The following is a 24,866-nucleotide window of genomic DNA, read 5'->3' on the forward strand; positions in this document are numbered from 1 at the left end:
AGGGTGGCCCATTTTAATTTCCCCAGCCAAATATTTCGGAAAATAATGAAAAATCAAAAAAATGTTTCAGACAAAAGTTGTATGGCTTGAAGGGGGACATAAGATAGTATCATTGGTTTTATCTTGAAAAGTTGTTTGAACGTCACATCAAGACCACCTTCAATTTTTTAAATGGAATCCCCTATTTTTTATTACTTATTCGTGTAGCTTATCTCGAGAGCTTTTCAAAATACTATAATAAAGTATTTCTTCATTGAGTACTTTTCGAGTTATGAGGCTTGAAATCATTTCTTAATTTTGTATAAACCGTAAAATATCTAGTAAAATATTCATTTTTCGATTATCTTGTTTTAATAGTTTTATGTACAAAATAATGAGAGAAATCAATTGGTGTAAAAAAACACATAGTTGTTTCAAAGAAAAAATATGTAATTGTTAATTGCAAATTACATATTTTTTCTTCAAAATAACTATGTGTTTTCTACAAAATTTATGCGGTTTATACAAAATTAAAAAATGATTTCAAGCCTCATAACTCGAAAAGTACTCAATGAAGAAATACTTTATTATAGTATTTTGGAAAGCTCTCGAGATAAGCTACACGAATATGTAATAAAAAATAGGGAGTTCCATTTAAGAAATTGAAGGTTACCTTTACATCATCTTCAAATGACTCTCCAAGGTCAAATCATTGCCACTATCTGATGGCCCCCTTCAAGCCATATAACTTTTGTCTGAAACATTTTTTTGATTTTTCATTATTTTCCGAAATATTTGGCTGAGGAAATTAAAATGGGCCACCCTGTATAAGTATGACGTTGTAAGAAAATTTATAGACATAAATATAGAAGATCCATGATGTTAAAAGTTGAAAAGACTGACATATGTCAGATTCGGTTGGCCAAAAAAATATTGTAAGGAAATGTCTAATACAATTGTTACACATTTTGATAAATTTTTCTAAATTTTATGCCTTTTTATTGTAATTCTATTCGCCATATTGGATGCGCCATTTTTAATTTCAAAAGATAACAGAAAGTATTTAAAAATGTATATTTTTAAATTTTGATTCGTAGGGAGATAGAGAGGTGGCACGGTGATTTAGAATGGCTTATTGGATCCCTATGCATGACCAGTTTTATAACTTGTATATCTGAGCGAAAAAAAATCGTGCGGCGATAATCGAAAGTGGATTCGAAAGATGAAAGTGTGTACTATGCGATACCATTGACAGAAATATTTCAAAAAATTTCGTTTACTCACAATAAATTCATGAAATTGGTCAAAATAGCGATTTTTCGGCTATTCAACTACAAATAACTCAAAAATTTGACGTGCTACGCAAATTCGGCGGCCAGATTCGGATTCAGCGCACAAAATTACGTCAAAAATCACTATTGCATCTTAAAAAAAAAATTTTGACTTCCTCTTTCGCAGGCCTGTGTTATTCTTCCGGAAGAAAACCGACATGGACATTTCTCGATTTCGAATGGCGATCCATCACTGCGGTATCTTTACATCTTTCTCCTCGGCGCTATAACGTACCTTATCGAATTGAAAGCGTGAAAGCGAAACTATGGTTGGCATAATCGTTCGGTTTAAAGTCGATCCGGTTGTTTATCGGGCCCATAACGTATACGCGGGCCGCGCATTTACGCGTATCAGGTATGTGCTCGCTGTGTTTGCCAATTTCAATGCAAATATAGAAGATCTTCTCGGTCTCGGCAAACGTATCACCTCGCTCTAATCTATTGGTCTTGCTACGCGGTGTGTTTGCGCTCCCAAGTGGCCGCCACGAAGCCACTAGTCGGGCTTGATACTGCCGTTGGAGCTGCGATGCACTCGCGATGCAGTTCAGTCCACCCGAATATATTCTCCACGAACCGTAAATCTTTTTTTTTTTCAGATGCCTTTGCGAGCTCTCGGCGCATTTAAGGATGTTAACGGGATATTTACTCGATTCGGGCCACTCGAGCTTGCGTCCTCGTTCCTTTTGAAGACCCCATTTATCTCTCCGTCAGAGATGAAAAATAATTTACACCCCATATACGATATTTATAAATACTTGAAACTTGTCCTTTCCCACTTTATAAACGCGTTTGTCGGGGGCGAATTAAATTATATTTTTAAAACGCTTCGCGTATGTCCTTTTTGCAAGTCGACTGTAAAAGTTACAAACTTCATGAATGAAGTCCTCCTCTCGCTTTTGTATGCTTACATGTTACATGTTACACGGTTGACAGTTTCGCATAAATAAAAAAAAGCTTGAAATTAATGCGCATTATAGCGGAAATATTCGGTGGTAAAAGTGGAAACGTAGTAGGAAAAGTTTATAAAGAATTGAAGAGAGCAACTTTCTCTCTCTTTCTCTCTGACAACTTTGAAAATCTCGCAAAGGTAAATGCGGATCGCGGAAATTGCATGATCGTTCTGCACGGGAAGCTAATGACATGTAAAATACTTGGTACACGTTGGAGCAAGAGACTCGCGCGCGAATTCAAAAAGAGGGGTTAAAAGCGCAACCCCCCAAAAAAGACTGCATCGCAAATGATACAGGCCTGCGAGGTTTTTCTTTTTAAGATGCAATAGTGATTTCCGACGTAATTTTGTGAGCTCATTTCGAATTTGGCCGCCGAATTTGCGTAGCACGTCACATTTTTGAGTAATTTGTAATTGAATGGCTTAAAAATCGCTATTTTGGCCAATTTCATGAATTTATTGCAAGGAAATCAAATTTTTTGAAATATTTCTGCCAATGGCATCATCTAATACTCACTTTCGCCTTTCAAATCCACTTTCGATTACCGCCGCACTATTTTTCTTCGCTGAGATATATAAGAATGACGTTGTAAGAAAATTTACATTAAAGAAAATTTATATAGACATCAATATGGTAGATCCATGATGTCGAAAGTTGAAAAGACTGATTCGGTTGTCCAAAAAAGTATTGTAAAGAAATATCTAATACAGTTGTTACGCATTTTGATAAATTTTTCTAAATTTTATACCTTTTTATTGTGATTCTATTCGCCATATTGGATGCGCCATTTTTAATTTCAAAAGGTGACAGAAGGTTTAAAAATGTATATTTTTATCCTAATGTTGATTCGTAGTGAAATAAAGAGTGGAAATGTAGCGAAATAAAGGTGACACGATTGATTTAGAATGGCTTATTAGATCCTTATACATGACCAGTCTTATGACTTGTATATCTGAGCGAAAAAAAATCGTGCGGCGGTAATCGAAAGTGGATTCGAAAGATGAAGGTGAGTACTATACGATGCCATTGACAGAAATATTTCAAAAAATTTCGTTTACTCACAATAAATTCATGAAAATGGTCAAAATAGCGATTTTTCGGGCTAATCAACTACAAATATCTCAAAAACTTGACGTGCTATGCAAATTCGGCGGCCAGATTCGGATTCAGCGCACAAAATTACGTCAAAAATCACTACTGCATCTTAAAAAGAAATTTTGAACCACTTTTTTGCAGGCCTGTGTGATCGTCGGTTGCACTCTCGGCGAGAAAGCATCAAATGCGCCGCGTCTTCTCGTCGTATTCGATTAGTTCTCGCCATAAACGAGGCATCCGCCGACGATGAGAGCATGTACGAGAGAAATAAAGAGAGAGAGAGGGGAGAGAGAGAGAGAGAGAGAGAGAGAGAGAGAGAGAGAGAGAGAGAGGAGAGGAGAGAGAGAGAGAGAGAGAGAGAGAGAGAGAGAGAGAGAGAGAGAGAGAGAGAGAGAGAGAGAGAGAGAGCCACCCTTAATTCAGCGAATTTTCCCGGCTTTATCGCCGACCTGACTGCGAATTACGGTCGTTCGCGGGCAACTCTCGTTAAAACCAACCTTCGCTCCCGTCCGCGAGGTGAATTTGCTGACCGTCCTCGCGTCGCCAGGTGATGTTAGGCGCCGGGGAGCCGGTCGCGGCGCAACGCAGGGTCACGTTCCGCCCCTCCATCACCACCATGTCCGTGCTGGTATCATAGTCCAGGATGTCGGGCGGCACTGTCGGCAGAAAAGTGCGACGTCCGTTAAAATACTGCATTGATAAAATATAAACTGCGTGGAAACGCAAAATATGAAAAAAATGTTTCGGGACAAGTCGAGGGGAAAAATTCCAAACATGTCAACCTCGTTTACATCGTATTTCGAACGTTTCAATTTTTATACGATTGCATAAAATCCCTCCAACGAGAATCGCAATCGCGATTACATAATTCTTGAAAATTGCCCTCCGCGAAGAGCTATTCATTTCGAAAATAGATATCAGCGATTCAACGGAGAGTTGGAGGGAAAAGTGCATTAAATCAAGGAAAACCGAGTTGGATCGAGGATCACCGCTATATTTGTCTTTAATCCTTCTAATGGACTATCTTTGAACGTATATAAGAATCATGCGATATTTAATAAGAACGCTCACATCCGGTATCTGGGTACCAGAAATTGCGCGGTGAGGGAGCGTACGCAGGAAGCAATAAATCCGACATCTTCGTGACATTTACCGATGCAACCCTCCGAATGCAAACTCTCAAACATTTAATACGCAACAATAACGCTCGTAAGTTACCTCTCGCAGGCAGTAAGGATGGACAAGTATATCTGGTCGTTCATAAATCAGCTGGCGTGGATTAGTTCTCTGTATGCGCCGAGAGGGTAGAAACTACAAACGGCACGTGCATAGGCGACGCATACAGGCTGCACGTAATAAAGTACAGAATGATAACGACGCGGGCACGACGCATCCGCGTCATCTCCGGCGGAAGCGAACTCGCGACGCACCCTATCTACTGAATGGTACACGCTCGGACCCTATGTACGGCCATTAAAGAGGGGGATCTGCAGGATATTTCGGATCTCACTACAACTTTCTGAGATTCGAGGAATAACAATGTCGAGCTGAGCAGAGTTTAGGATAGTCTGGATAGGACTCGAGAATACTTGGATATGTCTATTCATTATTCTGTTGCCCTATATACAGAGTGTCCCAAAAGTCCAGGACCGGTCGAATATTTCATAAACTATGCACTTTAGAAAGAAATGTTTCAGACAAAAGTTGTATGGCTTGAAGGGGGCCATCAGATAGTGGCAATGATTTGACATGGGAGAGTCATTTGAAAGACACATGAAGATTACCGTCAATTTCTTAAATGGAACTCCCTATTTTTTATTACATATTCGTATAGCTTATCTCGAGAGCTTTCCAAAACACTATAATAAAGTATTTCTTCATTGAGTACTTTTCGAGTTATGAGGCTTGAAATCATTTCTTAATTTTGCATAAACCATGAAATATCTATTAAAATATTCATTTTTTGATTATCTTATCTTAATAATTTTATGTACAAAATAATGAGAGGAATCAATTGGTGTAAAGAAAACACATAGTTGTTTAAAAAAAAAAATGTAATTATTAATTGCGAATTACATATTTTTTTCTTAAAAACAACTATGTTTTTTCTTTACACCAATTGATTCCTCTCATTATTTTGTACATAAAATTAAGGTAAGATAATCGAAAAATGAATATCTTACAAGATATTTTACGGTTTATGTAAGATTAAAAAATGATTTCAAGCCTCATAACTCGAAAAGTACTCAATGAAGGAATATTTAATCATAGTGTTTTGGAAAGCTCTCGAGATAAGCTACACGAATATGTAATAAGAAATAGGGAGTTCCATTTAAAAAATTGACGGTGATCTTCACGTGACTTTCAAATAACTCTTCCATCAAATCATTGCCACTATCTGATGGTCCCTTTCAAGCCATACAATTTTTGTCTGAAACATTTCTTTCTAAAGTGCATAGTTTATGAAATATTCGACCGGTCCGGGACTTTTGGGACACCCTGTATAATACATACGCAAGGGTGGAGTGATAAGTTCCCGGCCTGATAAAGAAGAAAACAGTTTTTTGGATTTTTTTTCATTTTATTTTTCAACATAATCTCCACAAAGACTAATTCCTCAAAATACCCATTTATAGGTAGCGATGGCTAATATCATCGAATTAAAGTTTGAATTGCTTCCCCAACCGTCTTATTTGCCAGATTTAGCACCCAGCGATTATCATCTATTCCCTAATCTCAAAACATGGCTTAGTGGAAAAAAATTTAAGAGCAACGAGGAAGTCAACGCTGTAAGTGGGTATTTTGAGGAGCTCGCCGAATCGTACTATAAAGTTGATATCACTGTAATAGAGCCTTTATGAAAAATGTATTAGTCTTCGTGAAGATTATGTTGAAAAATAAAATAAAAATATCCATAAAACTTTTTTTCTTTATCAGGCCGGAAACTTATCATCCCACCCTCGTATTTCGTCCTACACCTATTGTCAAAAGTTCCAGAATCCATAAATGTTCGCGAAATTGTTCGGCGTGATTTTTCAAATTCAATTGAATGTTCGTAGGTGCAGCTGATTGTTGTAGCTCTCCACTTTACTTCAACCTTCGATTCTCGCGTGAAAGGATGACTTTTACGATTCGGAAAGAATCGCGCGACACGCGTGTGCGACTCCCAACGCGCTCGTTGCGGATATCATAATTCGAGCGTGGCCAGGTTATCCCGCGGCCAAGCTTTTCCATTTGGCTACAGCCATTAAAGTCGACCCGAACTCTCCTCCTTTATTTTCCCTTTCTCCGTCAGTCCTTCTCTCTCTCTCTCGTACTTGGTTGCTCTTCCTCTCTTACCTTCTCCCAGGGCGTTGAACAAACGCGTCCCTCGCGAGTAATGTCTTACTAGATTCTCCTACACGAGAATCGGGGCCACAAGGCTGCATCGGTTACCGAAGGGAGGAACAGGACGAGGTTGACGGGGTCGATTTTATTCCGCCCTACGGCCGGAACTCGATTTGCGGTTGAGTGCCCGTATGGGTGATGCTGAATTGGCGGGTCAAAGCTACCTAGAGTCTCCACCTGCCATCGGGAGGACCCGTTCCTCTTTCGCTGGCCCTATCGTCTGCACAGTCGAACATTTGTTCGCTCGTTTATTCCTTCGTTTATTTCATCCTACGCATCTATTTGGGGACCATGCGAATTTTCATGCGATGAAACTTGTAATAACTGACGCATTTCGCGCTATTTTGTACTAAATGGGAATAATAATATATTTATTATTTTATATTATTAATATTACACATGTATTGGATATCCTGGGCGTTAAAAAAGTCTGGACACGGTCGAATATTTCGATAAGGAAGAGATTTATTAGAAAGTGTTTCACATAAAAGTTGTATAGCTTCAAGGGGGACGTAATATAGTACCATTGGTTTGACCACGAAGAGTTATTTGAAGGTCACATGAAGGTCGCCTTCAATTTCTTAAATGGAACCTATTCCTTTTCATTACATATTCTTGTAGCTCACCTTGAGAGCTTTCCAAAACACTATAATTAAGTTAGTTTTTATTAAGTACTTTCCGAGTTATGAGGCTTGAAATAATTTCTTAATTTTACATAAACAGTGAAATATCTTGTAAAATAATCATTTTTCGATTATCTTACCTTAATACTTTTATGTACAAAATAATGAGAGGAATCGATTGGTGTAAAGAAAACATGTAGTTGTTTTTGAGAAGAAATATGTAATTGTTAATTGCAAATTCAGGTCATTTCTAGTAAAACTCTTCCTTATCGAGATATTCGACCGTGTCCAGACTTTTTTAACACCCAGTATGTTATTTAAAAAGATAACAAAAAACTGAATATTAAAAATAGAATCCTGTGCTAATGTCTGTTAATTAACACACATAAATATTATATAATATTCATAATAAGAAAATACATTATTATTAATAATGAAAAGTGTGTTGCATTATATGAAATGATAGATAGATGGTACTTGCGAAAAATTACAAAATATTGTTTAAATCCTTTCCTCTCTTTCTCAATATATAAAAAAATTAATTAATTAATTTTAAGTTTTCCTAACTGAGACTTATGCACAATTCACTGAGTTATATCATCCGATTTCTCAAGTCGATGTATTCAGTGAAAACTTTACAACAAATTGGGCGCTACCGCGGTTGCAATCCGCTTTTACTCCTCCGTTCCATCTACTGCTCTACTGTTTTGTAACCCGACAGACGCTAAACTACAAAACAAAACTCGGCACAATCGCTCATGCGGCTGCTACCGTTTACCACCACATCAATCTGAACCCAAATCTTACTCCCTGCACTTAACTGTATATAAAGCATTATCTCAATACCTACGCGAATTCAGTCACTCTTTGTCCTTGGTGACTTTTTTGTTTATCTCCCGGCAGCTTTTCTATACAAAACATATACAAACATATATACAAACATATACAAAAGGTTAATGAATTTTGAAAAGTTTCTCGAGCCACTTCCACAAAAGTTACGTGATTACGCGTAACAATAATGGATAGATATTTTTATAAAATATAGCGATACGTCGCCATCAAGATCATATTATTGATTATTAAATGTATGATGAAGCTTGTACAATTTTTCAGTTATTTTTGCGACCACGTCCACCATCTATCTCAGGTATTATTTCATACATACGTCCACAACATACATATACACGATGATAAGCCGTCCCGCTCGGCATCCGTCATCCTCGCATCAATCCAGATTTGGTACGCCGCTTCTATTATTGTGACATAGTCGACTGCTAGCTTATATGCATATGCTAATGGGATATAAAACAATTTTAATATGAAATTTAACGATCTTCCGCTTTGTTTCAAGCGGACAATTATTTGACGTGGATTACGAGTGATAATACTGTTTTTGACAATACGCAGTTCTCTCGCGATTCAAGCGGGACGTTATAGAATTATTATAATCTGCTGATGAAAGGCGCGGAGAATGTGCCACTGACATCTACGCGACTCCGTATATAGTATTATCTTGTGTAACAATAACCATATGCAAATAGGTCTTCATTTATTATAGTGTTGCTGAACACCATTCGGAATTGATATACGTCTGCAATATGTTCCTACTACACCGAACAGTTTATTCACATTGTTCTGCATGGTCTGTGTCTGGTTATGATACCGTTCTACGGGTTGCGGGAAATTCTATATATTAAAGCAAACCCCGCTATATCGCGTATCAACCTCAATCCGCCTCGCCCATTCCGTTTACCGGTAACAACCTTCTCTCTCGAGTTTGGAGTCCTAGAAACTCACCACTCCTCAACGTGACTATGCACTTCGTTTCATCTAACGTTGTTTCTACAAGCTGAGGTTACCAAGCGGAATGATCCCAGTCAATTTTAGATAACGGTGGATTTCCTAAAATCCCTTCTACATTTGCTAATGCTTCACATTATCGCAATGTACTCGACGATGTTTTATAGAGCTATTATCTAAATTCCAATAAAAAAATCTTAGTAATATATGAACTAAGAAAAATTGTTTGATTGTGCCAACAAGACGTATATGATTGAAGGCATTTTGGTTAAATCAAACAAAAATTTCTAGTTATATATGATAAGACTCGATTTTTTATAACTAGAACGTTTAATAGATTTTACTATAGGATTTGGTTTACTATAGTATTTTCTGGTTGGATCAATAAAATTTCTTGTTACATTAATTTCTTTGCTTGCTTCTGAACTTAACTCGTATTCAATATTTACCATGAAATGTATATAAAGAACTAGTATTAACATTAAATCCAAAGTATATTTTTTTTCTCTTACGAGTAATAGTGGCAGAAAGAGGACGCTAGCTCCCTGATTGTATGTGTTTGAGCTGCATCCTCTTCTTGAATCTTTGTTTATCAATTTAATTTCTAACAAACTGAATTTAAAATAATTTATTCAATAATCTGGATTGAATGTATACAATAATCTTGTTGAAATTCAAAATATTAAACAGACTTTTGAGATTAGATGGAAAAAATTTTACGACTTGGTGCTGGCGAGTTTAGTATTATTAATCAGAAAATTTGGTAAATTTAACAGGAAGAAATTAATCAGATTCATCTGATAATTCCTACAAGAATTCTGGTTTATCCATTTTCCAACAGACATGCTGATTGAATATATTAGAAGTCTAATTAATGCAACCAGATTTTTTTCTCAGTGCAGTTTAATTTCTAACAAACTAAATTTAAAATAATTTATTCATTAATCTGGATTGAATTTATGCAATAATCGTGTTGAAATTCAGAATATTAAACAGACTTTTGAGATTAGATGGAAAAAATTTTACGACTTGGTGCTGACGAGTTTAGTATTATTAACCAGAAAATTTGGTAAATTTAACAGGAAGAAATTAATCAGATTCATCTGATAATTCCTACAAGAATTCTGGTTTATCCATTTTCCAACAGACATGCTGATTGAATATATTAGAAGTCTAATTAATGCAACCAGATTTTTTTCTCAGTGCAGTTTAATTTCTAACAAACTAAATTTAAAATAATTTATTCATTAATCTGGATTGAATTTATGCAATAATCGTGTTGAAATTTAGAATATTAAATAGACTTTTGAGATTGGATGGAAAAAATTTTACGATTTGGTGCTGACGAGTTTAGTATTATTAATCAAAAAATTTGGTAAATTTAACAGGAAGAAATTAATCATATTCGTCTGGTAATTCCTACAAGAATTCTGGTTCGTCCACTTTCCAACAGACATATTGGTTGAATATATCAGAAGTCTAATTAATGCAATCAGATTTTTTTTCAGTGTGGTCTAGACGGATCACACGAATTTTTCACTAAAATATCTCTTCATAATGTGTATCACTTCAGCTATCGTCTTTTTATTTATCCGATAGAAGTACTGGCAAATTTCTCTCTCTTTCTGTCTCGCTAAATGACAGCAATCAGATGTTCTGTCGCATTCCGCGCTTTTTGCGGCAAACGTCCTTTCTTTCCTCGAGCAACGCTGGTGCAAAAATCCTCGAGCGAGGTAGACTTGTATCAGGTATCAATCCAACTCTATCTCGTCTATCCTACCCCCGTAACAACCTCCGCCTCCACTCCAGATTCTCTTGGACTCACCCCTGACCAATGCGCGCTCGTTTCATGGAACGTCGTTTCTACCGGTGCAACTGACGTTGAGTAGCGCGAGTTCGGGTTTAAAAAGTGCCGTGCATCGGACGAACGCCGCAAGCCGAGCGTGGCTTAATTTCGATGCGTAAATCGAAACGGTCAGCGCGGGAGGGTAAAGGGGGCTGGGGGGGGGCGGTCGGGGAGGGCGAGCGGGGATTGCCTCACGTCGAAACACGACAAGCCACGTAGCGAAGTTGGGAATTCGTTCCCAGCTTGAAAACGACGTTGTAACGAGTGCCGCCTGCAGGGCTATCGGGGATGGATCTTGGTAAATCAGCTGGGAAATAGACTCTTCAACGGGGAGAAAAGTTTGGCGGATTTATTCCTGAATTCGCCCGGTTAATCCAGAAGTACGATCCAGCGAATGATCCAAGTTTCTAGCGCTTTGCGTCTCTCGTCATAAACGAAACGTCAAATGTTTCGATCGCTAAATGAATTAACTTTAGCTTGGTACTTGTATATTACTTGAAATAGATTGCTTTTCAACTTCAGTTCCTTTTCTCTCTCTCTCTTTCTATCTTTATACGATATGAGCGACTATAAAGCGATATAAGGCTATAAATTTGGTTTTCACTTATACAACATTCTTTTCCAACATTACTTTCTCGAAGTACGAAAAAAGCGCGATGCATTGGTAACGCACAAAAGGTATGGTATATTTTTATCGAATTGCCGTTTCCGTGAGATACACATAGATTCAGCGAGAAGTTCTTAACGGAACTAAGCTACACGAGAGAGCTGAGCAAGAGCAGTATCGGCGATGCACTTTATCACAGATAAAATATGCAGCTTACAACTTTGCTGCCGCCGACGAATCGAAGCGCCCACAGGGAGATATGTAACGATTGCCAGAAGAGATTGGTTCGCAGAATTCGCTAACAGTAACCCAATATTGGGCCTCGGCAAACACTTGGTTTCCTGCTGAATTCGAATAACGTATTTAAACAAAAACGACGTCGTCCGATGAATTATTGATTGCGAGATAATCGTCGATGATATTTTTCTCGCGACAAAAACTTTCGAAGAAGCCTATAAACAAAAGAAGAATTATAACATAAAGAATTATAACATTTTTTTATGTCCCAGAAGTCCGCTCTAAATTTTAAGTTAAAATAATTTATTCGTCGTATATTATTTATTGACAAACTAAAAATGTTAAATAATTGATACAATACTTTATATTTATTTTTGTTATTGTGACTTTAAGTGTAATGCAAAAATAACATACAAATTAATTAAAAATTATATGAAAAAATTACATAAAAAATTTACAATAACTCGTAAGAATTGTTGTAGGATTTATCATTAACATATAATAGTAATTATTTTTAACTGAAATTATTTGTAATAGAAACATTTGATTTTAATAAATTTGATTATTTTTGTATGTCAAAGTTCAAGATCATTTGAAGATTCACTTTAAGTTTTTCTAGAATGTTAAACTGGCTTTGAGACGTGTTGATTGTTTAAAATGATTATGTTAAAAATACTCAAAATAATATTCCATTTCTAAGAGACATAATACAAAGTGTTAAGTTATGAAGATGACATAAATATAACACATGAAAACGTTATAAAAATAATAACATAAATAAGTCGTATATTAATTTTACATTAATTTTATATTAAATATATATTAATTATATTAATTATAATAAGTATATTAATAATTATATTAATTTTACATTATTTTATAATAATTATATTAATTTTATAACATTTTATAATAATTATATTAATATTATATTAATAATAAATATATTATTAATTATATTAATTATAATAAATAAAAATATATTAAGTATATTAATTTTACATTAAAATATTAATCAAAACGTGGTAACACAAGAAAATTTTAACATATGGGCAAACAATTTTTTATATATATACTGTGTTTTTATTATACTGTGCAACAACGATAGATAAAGCGCCAACATTTTATATATCTCACGTACATTCTAATCATTATACCTCACAAACATCGCACTAATAAACGCACGAAATACAATATCGATAATTTTAATTACTAATCCGTTCACAGCATCAAAAAGTTAATTAATTTTATCGAAATTATTGGCTCGCGGTAAATTAATCCCTCTCTCTACGAAGGAAATATAATAAATTTGCGCCACGTCCACGTGATTTTGCAACGCCAAATGTTAACGTTCAATGAACGTCCGGCATACTTTATGTAGCACGCGTGTTCACGGATTACCCAATTAGTGAACGTGCACACTGTTCGTTCGAAAAATATTGAAACTACGTCGACGCGAGAGAGAGAGAGAGAGAGAGACGGAAGAATAGTAAAATGCTCTCACGTGCCGAGTAAAACCAATTGTATTTACAGCTAAATCGCCCTAAGTTTATTTTCACAAAAGCAACGTCCTGATTTCGCAAATGGATGATTAAAATGTAACTACCGCGTGCATCGCGGACGAATGCGTGTTCATGCATCAATCGCGACCTCACCCCCGTCGAGGAAACGCGTGACGCGCGGTGTGATTAACACGTATCGCGCGCGGGCCGAGCATGTTTCAGGAACAAAGAGGGTTTTATCGGATGCGGGGATTTTGTTTGAACCGGTTTTCCATGGTCGGAAGATATCCGGTCGAGATCCGCACGAGCTCGTGGACGAGCTCGCGCGATCCAAATAATACGGGCATTATACGAAATGTCATGAGAAGAGACACGCATGTATATGCTCCGTTATAATGAGAATTAATGGCAGCTTTCATGGCAATAGAGCTACCCGGAGTTGCAAATAAGTACCTAAGCGCATTAATCACGTCGTGCAATTGTGATTGTTAAACAGAATTGTGATTGGCTCGTTTCTAATACGTGTCCAATAGGGTAAAACAACCATGCCTTCTTTGTACGAAAGCTATTCATGAACGGAGGCTTGCGAGCATACACCAGTATATGCATATAACTTATATATGGATTAAATATAATTAACACATTTCTCTCTCGCTTAGCGTTTACGTACACAATTCCTCGGAAAATATAATTACTACTTTATTCTATGTATTTATTATATCCCATACGGCACAGAAATATTGCAGCAACATTGCAGAAATATTTTTTTGCAACATTGCAGAAATGTTGCTGCAACGTTGCTGCAATATTGCAGCAACGGTAAAATGTCCGCTAGAAGAAATATTGCAATGCAATATTGCAGCAATGTTATGGTGCAACGTATTTGTAATATTAAACCGTGTTTTGCTACAAATGCAGACACCGTTTTAAATTTAATAAATAAACTTTGAAAATATAAAAAAATTAAGAAAGATAGGAAAGAATGCCTTTAAAAAAATATTTATTAGTATTTTTATTTATTAGATGTTTCTTAAATATTTATCTCAATAATATTACATACAATTATTTTACATACATTCGACATCAGAATATTTTAATACGTGCAATAAATAAATTATTTCCTATTTACCCATTCAATTAAGAAAAATCTGTTTAATATTCTGAAACCCAAGGAAGGATCTAGATTATTAAACAAATTATTTGTTTAATAATCTAGATCCCTCATTAGGATTCAGAATATTAAGTAAATCAAGTCAATTTATCGCCAGAAATTAAACTGACACAAGACAAGAAATAATTATATAATTACTACATTAATTCTTTGTAGACCTTATATCCATCTTAGATGAATTCGAATACGAGTTAGTTAAATTGGGTATCGTCGCGTAGTGGCAAGTAAAGAAACACATGTTATATATAAATATTACAAAATAATATTACAAAATAATGTCTCTGCATTACACTGCAGTGAGCAATATTGCAATATTGCAGCAACATTGCAGCAAGCTTCTGTGCTGTATGGGATGCGATGATGATGCGAGAACGGACGACAAACATTGTTGCTAATTGCAAAGACAGGGGATATAATTAGCGTTTGCCAAATTTTTCAGCATTCTTGTCTAGTTTGCAAAGAATTTTTCATTATAAGAGATTTTATTTTATAGGTTTTATTTTATCCTCCTTTAAAAGCAAAATAATGATATTATAATTGAATTGAACTAACATGAAATAAACGAGAGCGATTTTACATCAGGAAATAAAATTGTTCTCTTGATTCTGATAAGTCCGCGATTTAAATCTGATATTGATATTAGTCAATGTCCGCTTCCTGCGCCACATATAATTGCTGAAACAACTAGCATTCTTGGTTGCAATAAAGCGTAGACGTCAATACGAATCTACCGCGATAATCGAGCACTCATTGTGCGCTCATGCAGGTAAGTGTACGCGCGTATCGCTCAGTTAAATCGCATATTCGTGATACAAAGAGTGTTATGGCTGACGTAGCTTCGATTGCAATTTCGCGAGCCAGCAATGCATAATGTATAACTGACAACTCTCGGCTAGGGAATCATACGCGAATGATTAAGCCGCGAAATTGTTGATATTAAATTAGCGCATTAATGGCATAGAAAAGGTTATTCAGGTCGCATTGATATAGAAGTATAATTGAAATGTTATTGATGAACCGATGGAAAATAGTATAGATGTATCAGTGTGATTATGATAAAAAAGTATACGTTTTACAGTAAAAAATAAAATGTTAATTTTAACATTTTTCACATGTCCCAGAAAGTCCGTTCTAAATTTCAAGTTAAAATAACTCATTCGTCGTATGTTACTTATTGAGAAATTACGAATGTTAATTGACACAATTACTTTATATTTATTTTTGTTATTGTGACTTTAAGTGTAGTGCAAAAATAATATACAAATTAATTAAAAATTACATGAAAAAATACTATAATTCGTAAGAATTGTTGTAGGACATTAACATATAATAGTAATTATTTTAACTTGAATTATTTGTAATAGAAACATTTGATTTTAGCAAATTTGATTATTTTGCATGTCAAAATTCAAGATTATTTAAAGATTTACTTTAACTTTCCTTAGAATATTAAACTGACTTTGAGTGAGACATGTTGTTAAAAATAATCAAAATAATATTCCATTTCTAAGGGATAATACAAAGTGTTAAGCTATAAAGTTGACATAAATGTAACATAAAAACGTTATAAAAATAATAACATACACAAGTTGTATGTTAATTTTATATTAAAGTACTAATCAAAACGTGATAACACAAGGAAATTTTAACACATGGACAATTTTTTACTTATGTAAGTACATGTGTAAATTCAGTCCTTTTACACAAAAATCTAGCCTTTTCATAAAATGGATAGATTTTTTCATAAAAGGACTATATATATTATCTTTTTGACGTCCTTTTGAAGTTATTTTAACTTTGTTTTCAAATATGTTTTACATGTATTGATTCGCAAAAAAGTGTATATCGTTATGACAGTAGCGAGACAGACTTCATTACAACTGATAGTATTATCAAGCGTATCACTTTTATGTCGTCATTGTTTTGAATACAATTGAATATTGCATTAATGCGAGTAAAAAAAGAAATAAAATAATGATTGTAATTGTCAGACAATCGAGTTTGGAATTCATTATTTGTAATAGATATTTTCGCTGTTGTCAAATGATATTTTTTTGCAAATCGGTGAAAGCAAAGTAATTTTGATTGATATTATTCAAGAAAGAATTTATATTAGCCAAAACTACACGATTACCGATATCGGTCGTCGTTTTAAATAATTTCTCAATAATTTACAGAGCAAATTGCGCATGATATGGAGATTTTGTTTTTATGATAATATTCCGTTTTTCGACGAATGATAAATGTACCACGTAAACGTGCTACTGATAAACTACTATGCCAGACAGCTATTTTTCGCGCCCGGCAGTCATCGTGCTTATTTTATAGCGGTGTTCCATGCCCTGTCCGATGTGCCCCGTAAATTGGAAAAAACGCGTGATCAATATTTAAGCAGGTTCGTACAATTAATAAAGAGAGACGTAGGAGCGGCTGCGCGAGGCGAATCGCAGAATCACGAGAAGTTATCGATCAAGCCCGCTCCGCTCATATTTTTTTCCCGATATAACGCTATCCGCAACACGAACGGACACAGACTGCCATCAGCTGATCGCGAGTTAATGCGTAGCTATTCTCACTCGTTAGCACGTGCGGACATGCAATGATTCGCGTGCCGATCGGGCGCCTCGCAGTCTGAACCGGATCTAGGCTTTTCTACTGCAAGTGGAAACATGACGCCCTGCTCTCGTAACCGGTACAGGCTCTCGTTCGCGCACGACGAGGAATAATTGGGTCGAATAGAAATAAGAAGAATTACGTGTATATAGCGGGGAATTTAATTAAAGAAACCAACTTGGAGGGAAAGTATTTAATCGAGATCCTACTAATAATCCTGCGGGATAAAATGTAAAACTCTGAGCTTTGTAATGTGAAAGCAATATGACGCGAAATTATTTAAATGAGAGGAACCGTTGGCTAAAATTAAGGACAATTGTTTTCGAAATTATATATATAGGATATCAAGGTAATCTCTTTTTAAAAAGAAGCTCTTATAGCTTACTTCGAGAGCTTTTCAAAATACTATAATAAAGTATTATTTTATTGAGTATACTTTTCGAGTTATGAGGCTCAAGGATGTATTGGAGATATATTACAATCAATGAGATCGTCGTGAATTTTTAATTTAACATTCTTAATAACATTCTAAATCGTCATGAATTATTTCAAATTTTTTTATTTGCTTCTTTAAAAGTTATTAATTTTTGAATTTTGCGATTTAGTTTTCAAACGATTTACTTGCTCGTTTTGAAATTATTATTAAAACATAACTGTGATTATCAGTTTAACGCAATATTGATGATAAAACGTGGCAACATTTTCTTGGAAATTAAGACCTATTTATATTAAAGAATACTTTGAAGTATGATTTCGTGATTTAAAAAAAAATTTCGATCAATTAGAATTCGTATTCTGTCCAACTTAAATTTTTTGATACTTTGGAGACAGACTTAACTTTTGAGACAGACGGTCCGTCCAATACATCCTTAAAATAGGCTTGAAAAAATATGTAATTTGCAATTACATATCTTTTTCGAAACAATTATGTATTTTCTTGACACCAATTAATTCCTCTCATTATCTTGTACATAAAAGTATTAAGGTAAGATAATCGAAAAATGAATATTTTACTTTATAGTTCATGTAAAAATTAAGAAATTATTTCAAACCTCATACCTCGAAAAGTACTCGATGAAAAAAATACTTTATTATAGTGTTTTGATATGCTCTCGAGGTAAGCTACAAGAGCTTTTTTTTGGAGATTGCCCTGATACCCTATATACCGACAAAATAATATAAACACCTGAAAATAAATATTGTACTTGTTTATTAATAAGATATTGGCCACCATTTGCCTTTAATATAACTTTATTTCTCCTTGAAATAGAATCATACAATTTTTGAATAGTCTCCAATGGAATATTGTCCCATTTTTCTATTAAATAATACCGTTTCTCAAAATGTAATACACAGTTAGAAAAGTCAATCTTGATTTGAACAGCAAATTGAACTTTATCGATTATTATCGACAATTATCGATTTAAATATCATCAAATCACTATGATTTTGGAAAAGAAAGTGAGAAGCAAATTCTCTTTATCAACATCTTTAAAGTAATTGAGATATTTTGATAAAATAATAGGACAATTATTCCACTGGAGACTATTTAAGAATTGTATAGTTCTTTTCTCCAAGGAGAATTGAAGCTGTATTAAAGATAAATAATAGCCCAACACGTTATTAATAAATATAGCGTATTTTTCAAGGATCCATATTATTTTGTCTCTACCCCCTGTATATATATATATATATATATATATATATATATATATATATATTTTTTTTTTTTTTTTTTTTCATTAAAAAATTGAAAAATCACTTTCAAAAATTCCCTCACTATTTACAGCATTTTACGACTTTTATTGACGCATTTGCAAAACAAACATGTACCACCATCGAAAGAGTAACCTCACGCGACGGCGGGTTGTCAGTTAATTAGCACGTGCAAGCTTGCCGCGGTTCCCTGAATAATTCATAGCGCGTTGCATTTCATTCGTAGAACACCGAGTTAATCTTCAACAATCACACAGATACGTACATTCATATTCGTCAATAAATAACATGTGTATCATATTATCATATTATATTTTATAATAAATATATATATTAGCTAATCAGTCAATTGATAAAAAAAGGAAGCGCTTCGTCTGGAAATTCTGCTGCGTATATCTTATTATTGGATACGAAGTATCTAAGATGACCAATTGCGGTATTCTGGTTTCTCCACAGGATCGACAAATATTTGCAATTCCAGGATTGTAATTTATGCGCGTACGTACGATTGTCGAATCGATAAATGTGTGGACATAATAAGCCTACACTTATTAGCGTTTCGATACTAGGATTAGGAGCGAATCGATAGTGTATATCAGTCCTGTCATATTGCATACGCTTTGTGATTACGAAATGAAAGTAGACGATCGTATGATGATGAAATATTTCACGGCAGTAATTTAGCAATCATGAGCATACGATTACAGCCGACTAAATTATTAAATCATTCCTGGCATTATCGTAGATCAGATTTCGTCCTGTAATAATTGATACGACCCGAACACAGAGAATGTATTAATTCCGACGAGAGTTTACGCATCAAAGCTCTTATCTCTGTTCTTATCGCTAGAAATGCTTCCGGGAAGTACACATTAGCGTTTCAATAAATTTATGGGAATAATTGCGCAATAAAATATATAAAATTGTGCTACGTATAATTCTGACTTTTCGACGAATTAAGATTCGTCGACTCGATTTTTTAATAAATAATTTTACATGAATAAACGTGGTTTTTTTTTTATAAAACGCAATAAAGATAATAACGGCTATAAAGAGTCAAGTTATGATTATATCGAAACACGAAAGTACCAAGAAATATACTCCGAAACAAAGGTATCGGTTTGTACGATATCTTTTGTCGGGTATCGCTCACGCCATGAATTCACGTGGGATCCAGACGGGAAATAAAAATAGATGTATCAATTCTTCATAGCTCTGACATTTATAGTTTTCAACGCTTTTCGCGAGATTTATCGAGGTAAAGAAATTTGCACGGATAATTTTCTGGCCGGGCGTTGATACAAACGCGGAAATTCTTTCAAATGGAAATAACGTAGTGTACTGTATTACACATTTTGGACTGCGAATTGTTCTTTCGCTTAATCTTTAGTTGGCTTTAGATTTAAAACTACACGATGTAATATCGAATAAAGAATATAATAATATAAAGATTAAGAAATCCGTATATTTGATATTATTACATTTTGCTTAAAAGTGATGCCAAATAAATCGCGCAAGATGTATTTGCATTTTTACTTAAAATTATCGGATAAATTATATCGTGCAAGATGTATTCGCATTTTTACAAAATTATCGGATAAATTATATCGTGACCGTAATATCTAATCCGTAGATGTACATTTCGCATAATAAATGCAATTTATTTACGTCACATGAATTCGATCATGTTAGAAATTAATTGTTCCTATTCGATAAAATTCTGTCAGGAAACATTCATCATCTATTAGAGTTGATAGACATAGAATTATCTTTGCGGAATCAAATTGCATAGCGATACTTTTAAGGGGTTACGTCTAGTCAGTAGACTGAAAAAGTATGATGTTTAGGAATTTTTTTTGAAAAGTGTAATAAATTTTTTTTTACAAATAAATTTTTATTTAAAAGCACAAATATTAAGGATGTTATTATATATTTTTTTTAAATAAAATATTAAAAAATGTAAAAGTTATAACTATCGTTATTTCTCTCGAATATTGTTTTTTAACTACATTTATTTACTAAACAATTTCATACATTAATTACATTTATCGAATTTTTAATGTCAGATGAATCAGCTTCAAATAGCGCTGCGCGGTGAGCAGAGAGAAGGATTAGCCGAAAAATTGTTTTGGGACAAAATCGCAGACATTTGACACTAAGATATTCTTTTTCGACTTAAAAATTTCTCATTTTTTATTAAGTAAAAAAAAAGTATTCATTAAAAAACAAAATCCTTCGTTCATCTATTAGATTTTTATATGTAGAAGAAGCCTGTAAAATTTGAAGCAAATCGGTGTAACGGTTTCCGAAATATCTTACTCACCGACTTTGAAAAAGTGATTTCGAGAAAAACGCATTTAAGATTTGTGTTAAGTTTATTTTTAAATAAAATGCAGATTTTTAATTGACACAAAATCATCTATTCCGGACCCATATAATTTTAATTTATTTAAATCTTGATTTATTGGCTTTATAGCTCTCAAAATATCAGAGTTTAAGCTTTATTCTAATTATAAGTCGAAATTATATATTCTTACGCTTCAATATAGCTTGAAATATATACTTATAACTCTGCCAATTTGCATTCGATTAATTTGAAACTTTTAGGGAATATTTTCGATATGATATTCCCCAAGAAAAATATAAAAATAAGTTTTTTTTTATTTTTATGACTAGACATAACCCCTTAATTTAGTGTAAAATAAGAGCACACAGAAAAAAAGGACATTCTTATTTTGAAAATATATTTAGTTTTAACATGGAAATCTTGAAATGAGATTATATCGCGTTAATTTAAGAAAAATATAATTGCTTGAATAATTGCTTACTTGAATGAAGCCATTTTATATACTTTAATCGAGAAAAATATATTCTCATGATTTAAGATTTCATTTTCTTGAATGGAAAAGAAACAATGTTAGATAGAAAATAACATTTTTAAATCAAAGATTATAATTTTCTCAAGGTGGAATTAAATAATTATATATTCTTGAGGTGACAATTACAATATTAAAATAAGACGATAATATTGTTGAAATTGAAAATTATTAAATTCTTCTAAGAAGATTAGAAATTGTTGCGTACATATATAGGAAACAATGAACGCGTTAGTTTAAGTAAATAAGTTTTGATTTGACCCTTCTTTTTTTTCTGCGCAGAGATATATCGTTTAAAATTAAATAAAAAAAAAAATTTATATCGAACAGCATAATAATTTTTCGAGAACATTATACACAACAGTTCATGGATACATATACCAACATCCCCAGCCACGGCAAAAAAGTTTGCCGCGAACGTCAGTAGCCGGGTGGGACAAGCGAAACGTTCCATAATGTATTTGTTGGTACCACTTCTCAGCGGCGTTGCAAGATAACGAGAGGAGTGCTTTTCCTCTCCTTTCCCCCTGTTTCCCGTTGCCTATCTATCCGCTTGTACCGTGACGAGATCCGGACAATTCTACTCGGCGGGAGATACTCGTCGTCACGGTCCGTTGCCATCTTGTTATCTGCCAGAGGCCACGCGAAAAAAAGTAACGGGCGAGCGTCAGGGCGCGGGGGGTGGATGAAGGGGCGGGGGGGGGAGGGGATCGGAGAGACGCGCGGTGGATAAAGAATGAAGATAAAAGTGTGTGTCTCCGGTATCGTTGTTGCACGACGGACGGAAACGCCGGAAAGTTCGGCCGAGAGGCGCGCCGTAGTTGGCTGGAACAATAGATCACTTTGCCAGGACACACGATCCGCAGAACAATCCGGGTCCCTAATCGAAATCAGTCGGTTTTGGACGGCCGCGAGAGGAGCCGATGGCGCGTTCGAGCGACGAAGGATTTATTTACTTGGTGTACATAAAGCGGTTCAAATGGCACCGGCAGGTATCGCCCTATCAAATTGCCATCGGCCATCAAAAGAGGATACGCAACGATCCGACCTTCGGCTCGCCCGCCTCGCTTTCTACCACTCGCTCGCGAGAGCCTTGCTCGCGAGAATGGATTTAAACGAGCGCTTTTAGATTTTGATCGCTCCCTTTATTTCAAAAGAATTATTTCAGAGAACGTTGCGTAAGAATATATGTGTTTTTGCAGATATCTCGCGCAATATACAGGGTGTCCCAAAAGTCCCGGACTGGTCGAATATTTCATAAACTATGCACTTTAGAAAGAAATGTTTCAGACAAAAGTTGTATGGCTTGAAAGGGGCCATCAGATAGTGGCAATGATTTGACATGGGAGAGTCATTTGAAAGTCACATGAAGATCACCGTCAATTTCTTAAATGGAACCCCCTATTTTTTATTACATATTCGTGTAGCTTATCGCGAGAGCTTTCCAAAACACTATAATAAAGTATTTCTTCATTGAGTACTTTTCGAAGGGTGTCCCAAAAGTCCCGGACTGGTCGAATATTTCATAAACTATGCACTTTAGAAAGAAATGTTTCACACAAAAGTTGTATGGCATGAAGAGGGCCATCAGATAGTGGCAATGATTTGACATGGGAGAGTCATTTGAAAGTCACGTGAAGATCACCGTCAATTTTTTAAATGGAACTACCTATTTTTTATTAAATATTCTGGTAGCTCACGTCGAGAGCTTTTCAAAACACTACAATTAAGTTAGTTTTTATTAAGTACTTTCCGAGTTATGAGGCTTGAAATAATTTCTTAATTTTACATAAACCATAAAATATCTAGTAAAATATTCATTTTTCGATTATCTTACCTTAGTACTTTTATGTACAAAATAATGAGAGACATCAATTGGTGTAAGAAAAAACATAGTTGTTTTTAAGAAAAAAATATGTAATTTGCAATTAACAATTTTTTTTTAAAACAACTATGTATTTTCTTTACACCAATTGATTCCTCTCATTATTTTGTACATAAAATTATTAAGGTAAGATAATCGAAAAATGAATATTTCACAAGATATTTTACGGTTTATATAAAATTAAGAAATGATTTCAAGCCTCATAACTCGGAAAGTACTTAATAAAAACTAACTTAATTGTAGTGTTTTGAAAAGCTCTCGACGTGAGCTACCAGAATATTTAATAAAAAATAGGTAGTTCCATTTAAAAAATTGACGGTGATCTTCACGTGACTTTCAAATGACTCTCCCATGTCAAATCATTGCCACTATCTGATGGCCCTCTTCATGCCATACAACTTTTGTGTGAAACATTTCTTTCTAAAGTGCATAGTTTATGAAATATTCGACCAGTCCGGAACTTTTGGGACACCCTGTATGCAAAGGATAGGTTGCTATCTTTTTTTTAGATTACATTTTATATGTATATTTAGTGGCTCTTAAGCGATACGTGTTTGAAATATGACCGAGTGAAACTTCTATTTTCGTTTTAAACTATTTTACGAGATATTCGGTGCAGGGAGAATATGTGCTTCAGTAGTTTTTCGACGCGATACAAACGGAAACTCTAGTTTTTTATCTCTGTCTCTCTCTCTCTCTCTCTCTCTCTCTCTCTCTGTTTATCTGTTTTGTAATCCTTCTTACTCAAAACAAGTTCATTGCACCGGTCAAGCAAATGCAAAAGAGTGGAGCTTTTCCATAGTTAATACAGGATTCGCATGCAACTATCCTTCCGCAGTCGTTTTGAATTATGTATACGCGCTCATGTAAATATACAAGTGAAATATAGTTTAAATTGATAGCGCTTAAGCAGAGCGTTAAATTTAACCCGACTCTTGTATTCATTCGTATTTCATCATCATATCACAATGCACTTTCTTAATGCACGCATTCTCGAATGCTACGCTAGCACTCGTTTTCGCAATTTCGCGGTCACATTATCTCACGGCCGCAAAAGCCCAGCGGTACTTGCATAATATACAATAAAAACGGACGCCACGTTTGCAAACGCCATTGCCGCGAAACCCTTTGAGACGTTGAGGCCATCATACGTTACATTTCGGAGCGATAGTTGTTGTGCCGCCTGTGCAAAAAAAAGAGCGACTATTTTTCCGAAACCCTCGCTTTCTGCAAAATCAACTTCTGCAA

General features: G+C 34.7%; 1 protein-coding gene across 1 annotated transcript in view; it reads right to left on the bottom strand.

The window, feature by feature from the left end:
- Positions 1-24,866, bottom strand: part of LOC105258514 (neurotrimin) — a 244,386-nt gene that overhangs the window by 25,182 nt on the left and 194,338 nt on the right. The window contains exon 4 of the mRNA XM_011269804.2: positions 3,853-4,011. Within this exon, the coding sequence (XP_011268106.1) occupies positions 3,853-4,011 (159 nt within the window). The remainder of the gene's footprint in view (positions 1-3,852; positions 4,012-24,866) is intronic.

This window comes from Camponotus floridanus, unplaced genomic scaffold, assembly GCF_003227725.1.
Source record: "Camponotus floridanus strain SB8 unplaced genomic scaffold, Cflo_v7.5 scaffold47, whole genome shotgun sequence".
Lineage (NCBI taxonomy): Eukaryota > Metazoa > Arthropoda > Insecta > Hymenoptera > Formicidae > Camponotus > Camponotus floridanus.